Source organism: Colobus angolensis, unplaced genomic scaffold (assembly GCF_000951035.1).
Source record: "Colobus angolensis palliatus isolate OR3802 unplaced genomic scaffold, Cang.pa_1.0 Scaffold63, whole genome shotgun sequence".
In the NCBI taxonomy this organism is placed as follows: domain Eukaryota; kingdom Metazoa; phylum Chordata; class Mammalia; order Primates; family Cercopithecidae; genus Colobus; species Colobus angolensis.
Genome location: NW_012119932.1, coordinates 8,839,842 through 8,859,340, shown reverse-complemented (window position 1 = coordinate 8,859,340; position 19,499 = coordinate 8,839,842). Strand labels below are relative to the sequence as shown.

At 38.6% G+C, this 19,499-nt stretch overlaps 1 protein-coding gene across 1 annotated transcript in view; it reads left to right on the top strand.

The window, feature by feature from the left end:
- The window catches only part of MRC1 (mannose receptor, C type 1), a 106,375-nt gene that overhangs the window by 71,702 nt on the left and 15,174 nt on the right, over positions 1 to 19,499 (top strand). Inside the window, exons 17-23 of the mRNA XM_011963909.1 lie at positions 631 to 672; positions 1,923 to 2,086; positions 4,806 to 4,873; positions 6,641 to 6,741; positions 7,447 to 7,592; positions 7,993 to 8,107; positions 12,301 to 12,467. Of these exons, the coding sequence (XP_011819299.1) occupies positions 631 to 672; positions 1,923 to 2,086; positions 4,806 to 4,873; positions 6,641 to 6,741; positions 7,447 to 7,592; positions 7,993 to 8,107; positions 12,301 to 12,467 (803 nt within the window). The remainder of the gene's footprint in view (positions 1 to 630; positions 673 to 1,922; positions 2,087 to 4,805; positions 4,874 to 6,640; positions 6,742 to 7,446; positions 7,593 to 7,992; positions 8,108 to 12,300; positions 12,468 to 19,499) is intronic.

Sequence of the window (19,499 nt, the reverse complement as noted above, 5' to 3'; positions counted from 1 at the left end):
TCTCGGCCTCCCAAAGTGCTGGGACTACAGGCTTGAGCCACCGCGCCCGGCCAAAAAACAGATTTTCTTAAAGAAAATACATTTTCTATTTTATAAATATTTTATAAACAAACAGTTCACATTTAATCGTTTCAACTAATGAAATCATAAATAATTTCACAGATTATAAGATGTCTGACTGAAAAACGAACATCTGTTAAACACCTATTACATACCAATAACTCACGTGTTTTCACAAACTAATCTATTTGGTTTAGTTGACAAAATTAAGGCTAAATGATTGAAACCCAGGCTTGGGATTTGAAGCTAGGCTTTCTGATTCTAAAACTCATGTTCTTTTTTTTTTTTCCTTTCCTTTATATGATGCTACTTGTGCCTGAAAACTGTGGTGGCTGTAATTTCTGGTGGCTATGATTGCACCTGATTTGTTTAAGTCTTCACTTCTAATTCTCTTTTCCTTCATTCTGCTCTCCACAACATGATGTACAAATTGGAGAAAGAAAGGGAAGGGAAAAAACAGAACAACTAAGTTTTTAGCAATATTGACTCATGAAAATAGTGAATATAGAAGGAAATGTAATTAGCAGAAGTTTAAATACACTTTATTTCTGCTTTGCTCTTGTTTTACAGGACAAACACCAAAACCTGAGCCAACGCCAGCTCCTCAAGACAGTAGGTATTTTCTTATTTTCTGATCTCTGTACTGATAACCCTTTCCCTGCCTCTTTTTTTTTTTCCCAATGAAAAAATTACTTCCCCTAGGAAAGTAGAGGGCAGAAGTCCTTAATACCTATGAGTGAGAATGTCATGGAGGTTTGAGTCTTCCTCTCCAGAGAGAAGCTCATATGCACAAACATAAGGCATGTTAATACAGTTTCTCAAGGGTTCATGAATCAATTCCAAGGTCCTGAGTTCTTCTTCTTTAGCACATGTATTAGTGTCCCCTGGCTGCTGTAACCAGTTACCAGGAACTTGTTACCAGGCTTAAAATAACACGCAGTTACTCCCTTACAGTTCTGGAAGTCAGAAATCTGGAATCAATTTCACTGGGCCAAAATCCAAATGTTGGCAGGACCACGCTCCCGTTAGGGGCTCTAAGGGGAGAATCTCTTTCCTTGCCTTTATAAACCAGCATCTAGAGCTGCATTCTGTGAACTCATCTGCTCATGGCCCCTTCCTCCTTCAAAACCAGCAATGTAGCATCTTCTTCCAGTGATCACGTTGCCTCTTTCTCTTTTAGTCAAATGTCCCTCCGCCCCTCTGCATAAGAATACTTGTTATTACATTTAGGGCCTACTTAGACGATCCAGGATAACCCTCCCATCTCAAGATCCTAATTTAATCATGACTATAAAGTCCTATTTTCCATATAAGCTAACATTCATAGGTTCCAGGGGTTAGGAACTAGATATCTTTGGGGGCTTTTATTCAACCTACTGTAGCACACAACTATGGAACCCCATGTGTTGGAAAAGGCTGAGGGACCCACTTTATAGGTGAATTCCTTCTACCCGAAGTTTTTTGCTTTTTTTTTTTCTTCTTATACTGGGGTGAAAACTGCTTTCTCATAGTTCCCACTCCTTTGATCTAGAGTATTATGGGTGCATTGTATATAAATCCTCACAGCTATGCTATCGTATTGATGAGAGTGACACCCAGAGTTCTTTTACCCGGTAATGACATATGGGACTCAGCTGGGAATACAAAATGGGTCCTTTTTACTGGGTTGGTAGAAAGTAGATATTTTGGCTGAGGATTCAAATGTCTGTATTTGATGTGGACATTCTGCTGTTGTGGTCTCTCAGAGTTGCAGACACCTCTTGATATAGCAGCTCTATCCCTTTCACCTTTGCGTGCTACACACACCAGATTCTTGAATTTGTCTGTGTAAAATTCATGGCCTTTTCTCGTTAACCTTTCAGATCCACCAGTCACTGAAGATGGGTGGGTTATTTACAAAGACTACCAGTATTATTTCAGCAAAGAGAAGGAAACCATGGACAATGCACGAGCGTTTTGCAAGAGGAATTTTGGTGATCTTGTTTCTATTCAAAGTGAAAGTGAAAAGAAATTTCTATGGAAATATGTAAGAGCATCAATACATTTTTTAATGTTAACAGTTTTGGGGGGAACAGGTGGTGTTTGGTTGTATGGAAAAGTTCTTTAGTGGTGACTTCTGAGATTTTGGTACACCTGTCACCTGAGCAGTGTACACTCTACTGAATGTGTAGTCTTTTATCCCTCACCCCCTCTTACCTGTCCCCAAGTCCCCAAAGTCCATTGTATCATTCTTACGCCTTTGCATCCTCATAGCTTAGCTTCCACTTATGAGTGAGAATATACGATGTTTGGTTTTCCATTCCTGAGTTACTTCACTTAGAAAAATGGCCTCCAGTTCCATTCAGGTTGCTGCAAATGTCATTATTTCATTCCTGAGTAGTATTCCATAGTATGTATATACTACATTTTCTTTATCCACTTATTGGCTGATGGGCATTTAGGCTGGTTCCATATTTTTGCGATTGCAAATTGTGCCAATATTAAAAACGTCTGTGCAAATGTCTTTTTCATATAATGACTTATTTTCCTCTGGGTAGATATCCAGTAGTGGGATTGCTGGATCAAATTGTGTTTCTACTTTTAGTTCTTTGAGGAATCTCCATACTGTTTTGTAGAGTTGCTGTACTAGTTTACATTCCCACCAGCAAAGTAAAAGTGTTTCGTTTTCACCACATCCATGCCAACATCTATTATATTTTTATTTTTTTAATTATAGCCATTCTTGCAGGAGTAAGGTGGTGTCACATTGTGATTTTTGATTTACATTTCCCTGATAATTTGTGATGTTGAGCATTTTTTCATAGAGCATCATTGATTTAAGGATGGAACAGTAACATATGATAAACATAATGTCTACAATTGGTACCCCCAGCACAATTTCTAATTATGTGCTGAATTTGCACCTCCAAAGGTCAAGGTAAAGATGGAAATGCAGGAGGAGGAGGAGGTCATAACACAAGTTATGCCCTATTGTTTAAATATTTAGTGCAGAATTGCAGAACTCAGAATAATTTTTTTGTTTGTTTGTTTTGGAGACAGTGTCTCATTCTGTTGCCCCGGCTGGAGTACAGTGGCATGATCTTGGCTCACTGCAACCTCCGCCTACTGGGTTCAAGCAGTTCTCCTGCTTCAGCCTTCCGAACAGCTGGGACTACAGGTGCATACCACCATGCCTGGCTAATTTTTGTGTTTTTAGTAGAGACAGGGTTTCACCATATTGGCCGAGCTGATCTTGAACCCCTGACCCTAAGTGATCTGCCTGCCCTGGCCTCCCAAATTGCTGGGATTGCAGGCGTGAACCACTGTGGCCAGTCCCAGAACCATTTTTTAGCTTGGATTTTGTGACGATCCGTACTTGTTGGCCTTGAGTTCACTAATTTGATTTGCAAAGATTATAATTCTTAACTAGTTGTTATATGTCAGTCTTGGACCCTTTGTGTATCATATAGCTTAATTTTTAATTAAAAAATCTGGCTTACTTGGCCCAGATTGTTGGCCAACATATAACACAGTTTGATTATTTATTATAATCATCTTTCTTGGTTGTAACAAAATTGTGATACCATCGATATACCTATCACTGAAGGTATAATTTATTTTTATAATTTATTTTTTCCAAGAGTGCTTTGTTCAGTATCTTTCCGATTAAAATTCTTCATGGCCTCATTGCCAGAGAGGAGGTAACAGAGAGAAGCAGGAAAAAACAAGTTGAACAGTACTGAAATAATAAAAATGCATTTGATTTATAAAGGTACTAGAGTATACTCTGGCTTGCCATCATCTTGTCGATATAGCTTGCTTTGAAATTCTCAAGATGTTTGCTAATATTGTACAAATATATATATGAAAATCAAATATATCTATATATAGTGAAATAGTACATTATAATGAAATTAATACATTTTGGGGTTCCTTTCCTTGCTCATGATTATACATACTCTCCCAAGTTTGAAGAACAGATATATCCTCCTTGCTTATATGCAGATATAAATTATATATATGTAATATATACATAAAATATGTATAAAATCAATATTTAAATAATATATATGAAATAAATATATATGATAAATCTATATGTCAAATATATGTAGAAAATATATGTAATGTATATATAATATATATTATATTAGACATATCAATTCTCTCGCCTCAGCCTTCCAAGTAGATGAGACTACAGGTGTGCACCACCATCTCCCACAGGGTGATTATTTTTCATATATATATTTTGTATATATATTTGACATACAGATTTATTTTACATATATAACTACATTTATTACATTTATAATTATAAACATGATATGTTATAAACATATATGATAAATTATAAACATGTATAAAATAAATCTAATATATGATTCTTTTTATATAAAAAAGAAAAATTTGTGCACAATTTAATAACTTGAATTTGTAAAGCAAATGCCTTAAATCATTCTCTATAATATTAAATGCCTACAATAGTTACATTGTTGAAGACATTCTTTAAAACAAAGTAGCCAGTCAGGATTATAGGATTATGCATCAAAGAAAAGACTCTTGCTTTACAAATTCAAAGTATTAAATTGTGTGCATTTTTTTTTTATTTCTAGGAAGAACGTCATATAGAATGTCCTACATTTCTGTAGAAATTCCTCTCTAGAAAAGGTTTCGATTAGGCTGCCTCATTAATATGTACGTTTTGTTTAAGAACTTGCCGATTGTGTGATTCTAAATTAAATTATACGTAAACTTCCATGTTTCAGGTAAACAGAAATGATGCGCAGTCCGCGTATTTTATTGGTTTATTGATCAGCTTGGATAAAAAGTTTGCGTAAGTAAATCAAGCTGAAAACAACTCTGCGTGGGTTAGTGTTCTGACCAAAACCTGTGAGTTATTTTGAGATTTTTCTTTGTGGAATGCATTTTTAAAAATCCTACAGCATTCTCAGTTGAAATAGCAACTTTAAAAAAAGAATTCAAAATAATTCTATTAAATATTTTCAGCACTATAAATGCCAAACAAACAACTCAAAATTGGATTCAGTTTTGCAAAACTACGCTTTTCTTTGTTTTGAGATGTCATCATCTGTCAGTAAATCATCTACTAAAAAGTTGTTTTAGACATATACAAATACTGAACTTATTGAAAACATTGTAATCCCACCTGGGATGAGAACCTTGCTAACCTTGCTGCTGGGAACCACAGTATCCTTTCCTATTGCCCTGTTCCCAGCACACTTTCAAATTGCAGGAAATACTTTCCCTTTAAAAGAGTGATTGTCCCATTTTCTATTAGATATAGGAGCTAGAAAAAGCTGTAGGGACATGAGAAAATTAATACATTTAAGTTCTTTTTTCTTGTCCATTAATACATATGTCCTCTAGTGTTTGAAGGGCAGATATGTCCTCCTGGCTCACGTACAGATTTTTTTAGCCTCATGTATTCCAGGGGACTGCTGTTGTCATCTTTGAGCAATAGAGACCTAAATTCAAGGTCCTTGTTGTTGTTGTTATTATTATTATTATTATTATTATTATTATTATTATTATTATTTGAGACAGGTCTCGCTCTGTTGCCCAGGCTGGAGTGCAATGGGGTGATCACAGCTCACTGCAGCCTTGAAATCCTGGATTCAAGCAATCCTTCCATTTCAGCCTCCTAAGTAGCTGGGATGACAGACATGCACCACCATACCCCACAGGGTCATTCTTTTTAAAGAGTACAAATGTTGGATCTTCCTTTGGACAAGCAACGTCATTTTATCATTTCTAACGTGAAAAGGTCAAATTTGATGATCTCATGACTGGTCCCCTTCTGGCTCTCACAGTCTCTGAATTTCTGTAGTTTGCAGACATAAGTTTAGGCCACCTACATGACAAGAAACTAGAGTAAACACGAGAATCAGAGAGTGAGCCTAATGAGAAATTCTATACGCTCTGCCTCTCCATGGGTGGTTTGGTTTTGTGGGAATTATGCCTGGGGAGTACGATGGGAGGATTTTCGTCTCTGGCTCACTTCCAGAGTAATCAGGGTCTCCACTTTGTGACTAAAGGTGGTTTCTTCCTGGGAAGGAAAAGAAGACAGCCTGGACATGGCATGAGGGTTGCTACTGTGGAGTGAGATGCATGGAACACACCAAATACTCAGGCACTGGGGGTTTTCCTGCCATTCTCTGGAGATCTCCCTATTCTGGGTTGACTTGTCCTGCCCCACCAGTAGGCTGTAGCCAACTATTTTTTTTTTTTTTGAGACTAAGTTTCATTCTTGTTGCCTAAGCTGGAGTGCAATGGCGCGATCTCGGCTCGCTGTAGCCTCTGCCTCCTAGTTCAAGTGATTCTCTTGCCTCGGCCTCCCGAGTGGCTGGGATTACAAGAGCCCACAGCGATGCCTGGCTAATTTTTTTTTTAATTTTAATTTTTAGTAGAGATGGAGTTTCGCCATGTTTGTCAGGCTGGTCTCAAACTCCTGGCTTCAGGTGATCCGCCCGCCTTGGCCTCCCATAATGCTGGGATTATAGGCATGAGCTACTGCTCCTGGCCTGTATCCAATTATTCTAATGATTGGATCATTGCAAAATGCCTGAATTTTCTTTTCCAGTTGGATGGATGGAAGCAAAGTGGATTACGTGTCTTGGGCCACAGGTGAACCCAATTTTGCAAATGAGGATGAAAACTGTGTGACCATGTATTCAAATTCAGGTAGGCAAGTCATGCATGTTGAATTTGCTTTGTGGCATGGTGTGTCATGTGCCACATGCCTAGACTAAAAAAGGAGCAAGTTGTGCGCTATGTCAGGCAAGATAAGAAGAGAGAATAAAGGATAATTCTAATTTTAGCAACATAGCAGTTCAATTTGTAAGGAGAGTGGATGCTTAACATTTACACTAGTAAACAACATAGTTAATCTTCTCACTTCTTCCCAAACTAGGAACCACTTTTTCATGTTCTGATTTGAAAAAAGTTATCCAGAATTTGTTTATCTATCTCCTTTATTTCTCTCTAGCTCCTTATTATTCTGCAAAATGGGAATAATGACAGAATCTATCAGTTGTTGAGAAGATGAAATGAAATCATACATCTAAAATACTATGTAGATGCTTGGTGTATACAAAGTTTGCTATTGTTAGGTTATTATTATTAGCTATTACCATTTAGCTAATACATCTGCAACATCAAGTACATGTTTGGTTCATAGGATGCCCTCTATAAAGTGGAACTATTATTAGTTTAAGTAAAACAGCAAAAGAATATTGCATGGATACCTCTAGTCACATGTAAAAACCAAGTTTGATTAGAGTCTAAATAAGTTTTGAGAATTCTTGTAAAATATAAATATATTTTTTAAAAATAATGTTTTAAAACATAAAGAAGTGAATCTAATTTAACTATTTTTCTCCTTGCCAGGGTTTTGGAATGACATTAACTGTGGCTATCCAAGTGCCTTCATTTGCCAGCGACATAACAGTAGTATCAATGCTACCACGGTTATGCCTACGAAACCCTCGGTCCTATCAGGGTGCAAGGAAGGCTGGAATTTCTACAACAACAAGGTACTAGGAGAATTAGTTGCAATCTTGGCACTGATCGGTATGGAGAGTGACGCAAATCTTTCAGCTCAAAGTTAACTTTTGCTAGCCTCATCACTTTAGAAAATTTTTGGCAAGACTAGGTGAAGATTTGCATGACAAACTCTCTATGGATATTGAGAGCATTCTTGAGATATTCTCCACATTGATGTACCATTTCTCCCGAGGGAGAATAAAACTTTGCAAAGAAAGTGAGTGGGTCGTAAAACTAACAGTTTTTTAAATCTCTAGTTGGTGGTGAGAAATTTCTGATTTAGCTATAATCTTCATGAATAATTTTGCTTTTGGTGGAGCGAAATTGATCATCTTTAGTTAACCCCTATGGTTTTTCTTTTTTTTTTTCTGCTCCCCTCTTCCATACCAGTGTTTCAAAATCTTTGGATTTGTTGAAGAAGAAAGAAAAACTTGGCAAGAGGCACGAAAAGCTTGTATAGGCTTTGGAGGGAATCTGGTCTCCATACAAAATGAAAAAGAGCAAGGTATGTGGCCATTTTGCAATTAGTTGTGCATTTAAATATGGAATTTTGACTGCAAAATGGTAAAACATTGCTGACAGTAAATGACTTTTTGGTTTTCCAGTGTAAAAGCTAAGAAAATGGAAAAAATCAAATGTTTATTGAAAACTATTTTATTCAATTATAGCGCATATTAAGCTGTTTATTTTGTATAAAGTTCTTATATAAAGTCATCACAACTCTGAGAAGCAGGTATTATAACCCCATTTTGTGAGTGGGGAAATGGTGCATAGACAGCTTTGAGTGAAGGAGCTTGCCTGTTAAGCAGTAGAGCTGGGAATGAAACCTAGGCTTGTCCATCTTTCTACCAAACCAGTTTGCTCCCAAAGAGTCAAAGAAGAGTACTTCTAGTAATAAGATGAAAAATTGCTGCTTTCCCATTTATTACTCTTCTAGTCACTTGATCATATAACTTGTAATGCAACACAATTGATATTTTAAATATGAACTTTGAACAAATTTTGATTTTTTTTTTTTTTGAAACAAGGTCTTACTCTGTTGCCCAGGATTATAACTCACTGCAGCCTCGAACTCCTAAGCTCAAGCAATCCTCTTGCCTCAGCCTCCTGGGTAGCTAGGGCAGGCCTGAGTCATAATGCCCGGCTAATTTTTTTAAAGTTGTTGTTGTTGTTGTCGTCGTTGTTGTTGTTGTTGTTTTGTAGAGATAGAGTCTCACTATGTTGCCCAGGCTGGTCTTAAACTCCCACCTCAGCCTCCCAAAGTGTTAGGATTACAGGAGTGAGCCACCATACCTGGCTTTGAAACATTTTTTGATAAAACATGAAAATAAGCAAGAACTATGAAGGAGAATATTCACCATATTCATAGAGCAGATGGAAAAATCATGATATTGTCATCAAAAGAAAGGTACCCACCATTTCTACCTGATCTTTCTGTGGAGGCATCCACTGAAATAGGTATTAGGTTAAATTGTGACTTGCCCTTTAAGGAGGGTTTTGACCAACTGCAGGAGATTCAGACTAAACTGATGAAGGGTTTGGAAATCACTGCAAGTGAGTCAGGGTTGAAAGACTCTCAGGTTATACAACTTAGAGAAGAGAGGATGTGGATTTTGAAGGATCACCCTGTGTCGCCTCAGATACAAGACCCGAAACCAACGAGCGACAGTCACAGGGAAATAGATTTAGGCTCAAAATTAGGGGTTAGGGGCCATTGTTACAGAATTGACTGGATAGACTGCTTTGTGAGGAAGTTGAAGTTTCTAAAGGGCTGTGAAAATGCTTACACTGGAAGATACTCAGATGGATGCTAGAGCATCCTGTATGTTAGCTGGGATGTAGTACAGAAGACGCTCAACAGTTGTTTGTTGTATATATAACTTTATAAGGACATGGTAGGAGACATATGGACTGAATATTCTGTAAGCTCTCTTTTGGTTCTGAGATTATTTGACTTCTAGAATCGTTTATTTCAAAAATGATATGAGAAAGAAAATAGAAGAAAAACGTAGGAAGTAAGAAAGGCACTAGAAACATGTAGGGTGCTCTCTCAAAAGTCTTATTTGGCTTTGTGAATGCCGCCATGTGCTCTCTGAGAACACACTGTACAATATATCCCAACCAAGCTTTCACTGAGAACGTTTGACAAGTTGAGCAATTTGTCAGACACTGAAAGAGAAGGGTCAAACCAAAGCACACAGTACAAGAACATAACATTCACATTTCTCCAACTGGCCTACCCCATTTTGGGCTTAGCTACCCAGCAGAGAAACACAATGATTGATTTCCCCTATTAACCACAAAGTGCTGATTCCTGGCACAATGAAATTGAAACTGGATAATAGAGACGTGCAGAAGGAAACAATTTTCAGATAAAATAACATTATTCCTGGCAAAACAGGCACACGTCGTTGAATTCTTATTGTGGTTGTTGGCAGAAAAAAGTGCTGAATCTTGGCAGGTAGAGCTTTTCCATGTTTCATTTCAAGCTGGGGATGAGGCAAAAGTTATGGTCTTATTTGGAAAACAAAACAAAACCAAAACAACTATCTACCCATGCTCTTTTCTTCTTAGAGACAGGGTCTCGCTTGATCACCCAGGCTGGAGATCATTGATGTAATTATAGCTCACTACAGCCTCCAACTCCTGGGCTCAAGTAATCCTCATGTCTCAGCCTCCAAAGTAGCTGGGACTACAGGTGTGCACCATCATACCTGGCTAATTTTTAAAGTTTTTTTGGAAAAAAAAGGGCCTTCCAAGGTGCCCAAGCCGGCCCTAAAACTCCGAACCCAAAGGAACCCCCCAACCTCGAACCCCCAAATGGTGAAAATAAAAGGGGGAACCAACAAAACCAACCGGAACCCGGCCCCTTTTTCCTTTCCGAAAAAAGTGGAAAAAATAAAAAAAAAATCTTTAGTTAATTGAGGAAAATAGAAGTCTCTGAGTGAGATGGTAGCTGCCTCTTCTACTCTGCAGAAAGAGTAAGCGTATAGCAATAGAATTGCTTGAAATTCTATGAAATTCTTTGTTCCTGAATACACAGATAACTATATCTCTGCAGATTTCTATTTTGTATTTTCTATTAGTAACCCTGAGTGCTTAGTCATTCTATTTCCTATTTACATTCAGGAGACGTGTTTAAGTGTAAATGTTTGCAAATTGTTTTTTGGTAGAGTAGGTACTTGTCGGTCTAGGAGGTAATGCCTCAGGTGGTGGTTCTGGCCCCAGATGGCAGCTGCCATGGGAGTCCTGGTGGTGGACTGAGGGAAGGGGAGGGACACATGTACAATTCAACCTTTTATGTCTCTTGGATGTTTGCCACCATCCACTTGGTCACAGAATTGATAAGCAAGAAGCCATATTCTATAGTATCATCCAGTGATGTGAACACTTTATTATTGATTGATTTGTGTAGAGATGGGGTCTCCCTTTGTTGCCCAGGCTGAAGTGCAATGGCAGAACCATGGCTGTCTGCAGCCTCAACCTCCTAGGCTCAAGCAATCCTCCTGCCTCAGCCTTTTGACAAGCTGGGACTACAGGTGCACTCCACCGATGCTTTGTTAATTTTTGTATTTCTTCGTAGAGACAGGGTGTCACCATGTTGCCCAGGCTGATCTTGAACTCCTGGCCTCAAGCAATCTTCCTGTCTCTGCCTCCCAAAGCACTAGGATTACAGGCACCAGCCACCATCCCCAGCCCCTGATGTGAGCGTTTTAGCATCAGGATGGTCCCCTGGATCCAAGCACACTGAGTAGATGGACAACTGATCTCCAGGGATTTCTACCCCACCTTCCCAGGAGGAATCTCAATTGGGAAACTTTTGGTTTGGCAATCTGAGATACTGAGAATTTGACAGCTGTGTTAGTCTCTTCTCACACTACTGTAAAGAGCTGCCCAAGACTGGGTAATTTATAAAGGAAAGAGGTTTAATTGACCCACACTTCCACATAGCTGGGGAGGCCTCAGGAAATTTACAATCATGGTGGAAGGGGAAGCAAACATGTCCTTCTTCACAGGGTGGCAGGACAGAGAAGTGCAAAACAAAGCGTTAAAAGATAAAACCATCAGCTCTTGTAAGAACTCATCTCATTCACTATAATGAGAACAGCATGGGAGAAACATCCCCCATGATTCAGTTACCTTCACCTAGTCCCACTCTTAATATGTGGGAATTATGACAATTGCAGGTGAGATTTGGGTGGGGAAACAGAGCCAAATCATATCAACAGTCTCATGATTCTTGTTTTGACAGTTTTTATTTTTTCAGAACTGTCTGGGTTAAGAGTCCTTTGTCCCATAGTTATTATATAAATCAGATTATCTTATTTACAGAGTCAGGACAGCCACAAATCCATATGGTGACTTTTTATGAATTAGAAAAGTTGTGGTTGTAGGCAGCCACAACCCAGATAAGGGTGCACAGAATGGAGCCCTTGGGCAGGGTGCAACTTGCACAAGTGTCTTCAATGGCCTAGATAAAACCTAGACTTCTATTGTATGAAACTTTTCAAAGTCCAAAGCTCAAGTGATAACACAATGCTGATATTAGAATGTTCGTGTGCTCATGATAAGTGTTTTTAAGTAACAGTGACACAAATCACATGCTCAGTATTTTGAAATTCATATATTTTGAATATTTTCCATATTTTGAGTACTAACCCTCAAAGTTTAAAATTATTTCATGACATTTTCTTTTAGCATTTCTTACCTATCACATGAAGGACTCCACTTTCAGTGCCTGGACTGGGCTGAATGATGTCAATTCAGAACACACGTTCCTTTGGACGGATGGACGAGGAGTTCATTACACAAACTGGGGGAAAGGTTACCCCGGTGGAAGAAGAAGCAGTCTTTCTTATGAAGATGTAAATATCAGATTCAGGTCACCTCTCTACACACCATCAGCTTGCATAGAGTTATAATCTTATTGATTACTCTTCCATGAAAGAAACTACGAGAATATCCTTGGTCTGGTCCATGCTTGCAGATTTTATCTATTTCAGACTGAGCTGACTTGGAGGGAGGGAGTATAAATTCAGTTAAAAAATCTTTAGCTTGGGGAAGTGGTGATAGTGAGGGGTCAGGAAACCCAGTTCCATTCTAAGCCTAACTTGCAGTCAGAAGAAACACTTCAACCTAGAGTTATCAACTTTCTTTGTGTCACCTTCCCCTTATCCCTTGGAGCTGCTGTAGTATTTGGGGTGTAGGCCTGGAAGCTACTACTGCTTCTAAAGATCACATCGTCATCATCCATCATCATCACCGTCATGATCATGAGCTAATATTTGTAGACTGCTTATTATGTGCCAGATGCTTTTGTACATTAACCTGGGAGACAGATTGCTACTTTATTTTACTACTTTTTTTCTTATGTAATTGAACAACCAACTTATCAACATCAACACCCTGTTAGGGATTGTAAAAAGTATGATGAAATGGACAATTTTGTTTCTATCTTAAAAGTGTGTACACTTAAACTAGACCACAAGTCTTATATAAGAAGGAAGATAGGAAAGAAATGAACATGTCTAATGACAGGATCAGCTATAAACACTGTAGCAGCTAAGAGGAAACGAACTTACTGTGGAATGGGGTGATTTAATCAGTCGACACACATCTATGGTGTCCTATGTGCTGGACACTGTCTTTGTCCATGGTGGAGGAAAGAAATATGAAAAAGAATCAGCTATGGGTCCTTCCTCCCTCCCTCCCTCCCTCTCCCTCTCCCTCTCCCTCTCTCTCTTTTTCCCTATCCCTCTTTCACTCTCTCAGTCTCTCACCCCGTTGCCCAGGCTGGAATACAGTGGCATGATCTCGACTCACTACAATCTCCACCTCCCAGGTTCAAAGATTCTCCTGCCTCAGCCTCCCAAGTAGCTGGGATTACAGGTGTCCCCCACCATGACTGACTAATTTTTGCATTTTTAGTAGAGAAGGGCCTTTACCATATTGGCCAGGGTGGTCTCCAACTCCTGACCTCAAGTGATCCACCTGCCTTGGCCTCCCAAAGTGCTGGGAATACAGGCATGAGCCACCACGCCCATCCGGGTTTTTGTTTCAAGAAATTTAAAACATAATAATCAGGGGAACTTAGCAAAAGGATGAGAAAGGCCATGTGAGATGGTCAAGGTGGGCAGTCTTCAAGCAAGAAATACATGATGTGTTTGGGCAAATGGAGTAAACGGCTTTGAATGTAGCAGGAGTTTTATGCAGAAAAAGAAGTCGGAGTAAGCTACGAAAGGTGGAAAGTAGAATTTAGAGAAATGTAGATGCCCTATGATGGAGTTTGAACTTTGTCGAATAAACAAAAAAAAAAAAAAAAGTAGAAAAATGACCTGCTCAAAATGGCATTTTTATCACCATTAATAATTTGGTAGCTATTTATTTGCCAGGTGAATACATTTTGGTGGTGGAGCCAGACAGCAGCCCGTAGGTTGCTGTGTGTGTGAAGTAGCCATTCTTTTGTTTCTTTACTTTTTGAATAAACTTGCTTTTACTGTAGATAAAAAATAACTGGTGATGGGTAAATAATTTTCTGTGGAGAAATTCTTTCATTTTCATGACACCAGTGAGGGCTGAAGACTTACTGAAGAAGTGAAAGTAGAATGGAGGGAGACAGTATTTGCTTAGACAGATTTAATGGATGAGAGATGAATTTCTTGTAAATCAAAAGCATTCATTATTATACACATTTTTGTTGTTTTTTAGAACATAAAGACAGAAACAATAAAAACAAACCAGCAAACAAAATCTGTAATCTCACCAATTCAGAAAAAAACACTGCTAATTTTTTGTTGAATTTTTCTCCCAGACTTTTTCATAGTGCATATAAACAGATAAAGTTTATATTTCACAAAAATGGAATAAAAATACACATAATGCTTTTTATTTTATTTTATTTTTTTGAAATGGAGTCTCACACTGTCACCCGGCTGAAGTGCAATGACGCAATCTCGGCTCACTGCAACCTCTACCTCCTGGGTTCACGTGATTCTCCTGAGTAGCTGGGATTACAGGAGCACACCACCACACCTGGCTAATTTTTTTTTGTACTGTTAGTAGAGACAAGATTTCAGTACATTGGCCAGACCGGTCTCCAACTCCTGACCTCGTGATCCACCCGCCTCGGCCTCCCAAAGTGCTGGGATTACAGGCATGAGCCACCACTCCCGGCAATGGTTTTTTAAAAACAATTTCGAGACTTTAAAATGGAGAAGATGAATATAGTTAGAAAAGGAGAACGGGACAGAACTTTTAATATGTGTTTTGTGGTGGAAATACGCTTGGATTGTAACAGGTTTTCTGGATCAGAGACTCTAAGCCAGGATAATGGGGGATAAAAATAGTTAAGACAGGAAGTGGGGTGAGTGGAGAACTTTTGAAATGTAAGTTTCAGGTTGCCTGACAGTTGTATCACATGGGATGCAGACACCGCAGGTTGACAAGATGTCTGTGGCAGGAGTGTAGGCTGTGATTCACTGTAGCTCAACGGATGGGTTAAAGATGTGTTGACTTCACAGTGACACATCTCTTATGTACTTTCATTCAGAAAAACTGTAGTCACCTTTTTTGGTTGTCTTTGTGTATCACTATTAGTGTATTATTATTGATTTAACATTTTCTTTAATTTCTAGGTATTTTGGAATTTTCCAGTGTTACTGATTTCTAGTTTAATTCCACTGTGGTCTTAGAGAATAGTTTATGTATTTTCTGTTCTTTTAAATTTGTTAAGGCATGTTTTATGGCTCAGAATATGGTCTATCGTGGTGAATGTTTCATGTGATCTTGAGAAGAATATATATTCTACTGTTATGGGACGAAGTTGTTTACAGATGTCAATGAGATCTGTTTGATGGATGGTACTGTCCAGTTTAACTATGTTCTTACTGATTTTTTGCCTGCTGGATCTGTCTATTTTTGATAGAAGAGTATTGAAGTCTGCAATCCTAATCATGGATTTATCTTTGCAGTTCTATCAGTTCTCACTTTATGTATTCTGATGCTCTACTGTTGGCCACATACGCAATAGAGACTGTTATGCCTTCGTGGAGAATTGTCCGCTAGATCATTATGCAATGTTCCTCTTTACCTCTGGTAACTTTCCTTGCCCTGCAGTCTACTCTGTCTGAAATTAATATAGCTGGTCCAGCTTTCTTTTGATTAGTGTTAGTATAGTGTATCTTTCCCCATTTTTCTTCACTTTTAACTTATGTGTATCTGTATATTTAAAGTGAATTTCTTGTACCAATATATGAGTCTCTATTAATTTGTGTATTTAGACCATTAACATTTAAAACGATTGTTGATATAGCTGGGTTAACACCTATCATATTTGTTATTGTTTTCTGTTTTTATTCTGTATTTCATTTTTTGTCTTCCACTCTTTCTTGCCTTCTCTGGTTTTACTTCAATATTTTGTATGATTTTATTTGTTCTCTACTCCTAGCATACCAATTATACTTTAAGAAAGTTTTTTCTTTTCTTTTTTATTTTTATTATAAAGATGGGGTCTTTCTATGTTACCCAGGCTGGTCTTGAACTCTTGGGCTCAGGCAATCCTCCTACCTTGGCCTCCCAAAGTACTGGGATTACAGCCACGAGCCACCATTCTTGGCCTAAAACAAAAACAAAAACAAACTTTCTTTAGTGGTTGCTCTTGAGTTTACAGTATACATTTACAACTAATTCGAGTCCTTTTTCAAATAGCATGTAAGAAAGCATCTCCTACTTCTTCCTCCTCTCCCACGTAACATTGCTATAATTTATTTCACTTATCTGTAAGCTATTATCACCAAATACATTATCACCAAATACATTGTTGTCCACTTTTTACATTAGAGTGCTTAGTATATTATTCATAGTTGTTTAACAACAACTATAGTTGTTTGAACAAACTGGTATCTGTTAGGTGAATTCAGAATAAGGAAAATGAAAAATTCTGTATTTCTTTCATTTATTCCTTCTCTAATGCTCATTTATTTATATAGACCTGAGTTTCTGACATATATAGTTTTCTTTCTTTTTTCCTTTTAACATTTCTTTCAAGCTAAGTTTACAGGCAACAGATTTTCTCAATGTTTGTTTGTCTGAGAAAGTCTTTGTTTTCTTTTCACTTCTTAAGGATAATTTCACTGGAGACAGAATTCTAGGTTGGTGGGTTTTTTCTTTCAGCACTTTAAATATTACATTCCACTCTTCTTGCTTGCATGGTTTCTGAAAAGAAATCCAGCGTAATTACTATTCTTGCGTCTTTATGGATAAGAGTTTTTTTTTCCTCTGGCGTCTTTCAAGATTTTCTCTTCATCTTTGATTTTCTGCTGTTTGAGTATGATGTGTCTAGATGTTGTATCTTAGTATTTATCCTGTCTGATGTTCTCTGAGCTTCCTGGATCTGTGATTTGCTGTCAGTCATTAATTTTGGGAAATTCTAAGTCATTATTGCTTCAAATAATACTTCTTCTGTTCCTTTCGCTCGTTTCCTGGGCCACACCCAGGGAGCCTATCAGAGATAGTCTTCGTTTCTGTTAAGGTGTTTTTGATTTCTAGAATTTCCTTTTGATTTTTTCTTAGCATTTTCATCTCTCTGCCTATGTTAGCTACCCAGTCTTGCTTGTTGTCCACTTTTTAGGTTAGAGTCCTTAGCATATTATTCATAGTTGTTTAAAGTTTTGGTAATTCCACTATCTTTGTCATATCTGAGTCTGCTTATTATGCTTGCTCTTTGCTTCAAACTGTTTGTGTGTGTTTACAAAATCTTTTAGTGTGTCTTATATTTTTATGTTGAAAACTGCACATGTATTATAGCGCAGGGGTCTGCAACCCACGGGCCACAGATGGGTACCAATCCATGACCTGTTAGGAACTGAGCCTCACAGCGGGAGGTGAGCGGCAGGCGAGTGAGCAAAGCTTCATCTGTATTTACAGCCACTCCCCGTCACTCGCATCACTGCCTGAGCTCCGCCTCCTGTCAGATCAGCAGCGGCATTAGATTCTCATAGAAACGTGAACCCTGTTGTGAACGGAGCATGCACGGGATCTAGGTTGCGCACTCCATATGAGAATCTAATGCCTGATGATCTGTCACCGTCTCCCATCACCCCCAGATGGGACCAGATTGACCAGGAAAACAAGCTCAGGGCTCCCACTGATTCTACGTGATGGTGAGTTATATAATTATTTTATTACAAGGTACAATATAATAATAATAGCAATAAAGTGCACAATAAGCATAATGTGCCTGAATCATCTCGAAACCACCCTCCACCCCAGTCTGTGGAAAGTTTGTCTTCCATGAAGCCGGTCCCTGGTGCCAGAAAGGTTGGGAACTGCTGATGTAGTGGATAAAGGGAACAGAGGTAAATACACATTTAGTGTGAGGTTTTGTGTTTATTTAGCTACGAGTTAGGCTGTGTTTGCTGTTTGCTGTCACGTTTAGTGTCAGAGGTTAAAATCTCTGGTGTCCTTGTTTCTGTCTCTCCTGTTGTCTTTGGGTTCTCCTAAAGACTTCTTAAATAATGTCAGAGAGGCACAGTTCTTCGGCTGTATCTGCCTGTTGTCATACGGGAGCCCCAAGGATATGGCTGTAAGATATTGGGGAGGGGAAGTATTTCATAGTCCTATGGTGGGGGCTCGGACTTTTAGAGAATCTGTGCTGTGACCTTCAAAAGTGCTTCTCAGTTTTGTTTTGTTGCTTTTTCCTTTTGGGTGAGACAGGAAAGCTACAGAGGCTGGAGTTGAGTATTTCTTTTCTCCTAGGTTAGTTAACATGTGGTGAAACCACAGTCAGTCAAGCACGGGTAAAGTTGTTGCTCTTGAGTGCTGGTCTTATTAAGAACAGAATGAATGCTCTGTCGTATTTAAAAATGGCTCTTCTCCCGCTTCTCCCGTTGGAAGCAAGTGGAGATTTTTCTCCAGTCTGCACTGTAAGAATCCGGTAGGGCTCCTGGAAGGAAAACTCACAAAACTCTGGAATCTCCCTAGGACTGCCTCCCCATGTACTCCTCTGCCAATAGTTTTTAATTTTCAAACTTGTCCAAACTGAACTTCCAGCAACATGTCAATGACATTTAGTATCTCCTGCCTCAATTCCGGTTCCCGTTTTCTGCTCCTGGGCTTCTGCTCTGGTCAGTTCTGATTCCCTGTATCCATCAGTCTGTTTCTCCAATTTGGGGGGCAGCTGTTTGTCTTGTGACCTCCATTTTCCAATGCATTTAAAAGAAGTTGTTGATTTTCAGCTTTTCTAGCCTTTTTCTTGCATTGTGGATGGGAGTGACAACTTCCAAACTCCTTATATATCAAACTAGAAACTTAAAGTAAGTCCTCAACATTTTCTTTAAGTGTACTCCTTTTTTTTTTTTTTTTTTGCTTAAGTTTACTTTAAAAGAAAACTTCTTTTTAGGAGAAAGTAGAAAATTGATATAGTCACCATAAATAGAAGGTAACTGGCCAGGTGTGGTGGCTCATGCCTGTAATCCCAGCACTTTGGGAGGCCGAGGTGGGTAGTTCATGAAGTCAAGAGATTGAGACCATCCTGGCCAACATGGTGAAAACCCATCTCTACTAAAAGTACAAAAATTAGCTGGGCATGGTGGCACACACCTGTAGTCCCAGCTACTTGGGAGGCTGAGGCAGGAGAATTGCTTGAACCCAGGAGGCAGAGGTTGCAGTGAGCCAGGATTGCACCACTGCACTCCAGCCTGGTGAGAGAGCGAGACTCCATCTCAAAAACAAACAAACAAAAACAAACAAACAAAAAATGAAGATAACTGTGAAAATAAACATAGTGAAATTTGGGGGCTCCAGCAAAAAAGCAAAATGATTTGACTAGGTCTCTTGTCTTTATTTCTGACTTCCCTCAGCCCCTCTCCCTTCTTCCTTCCCTCCCTTATTCCCTCCCT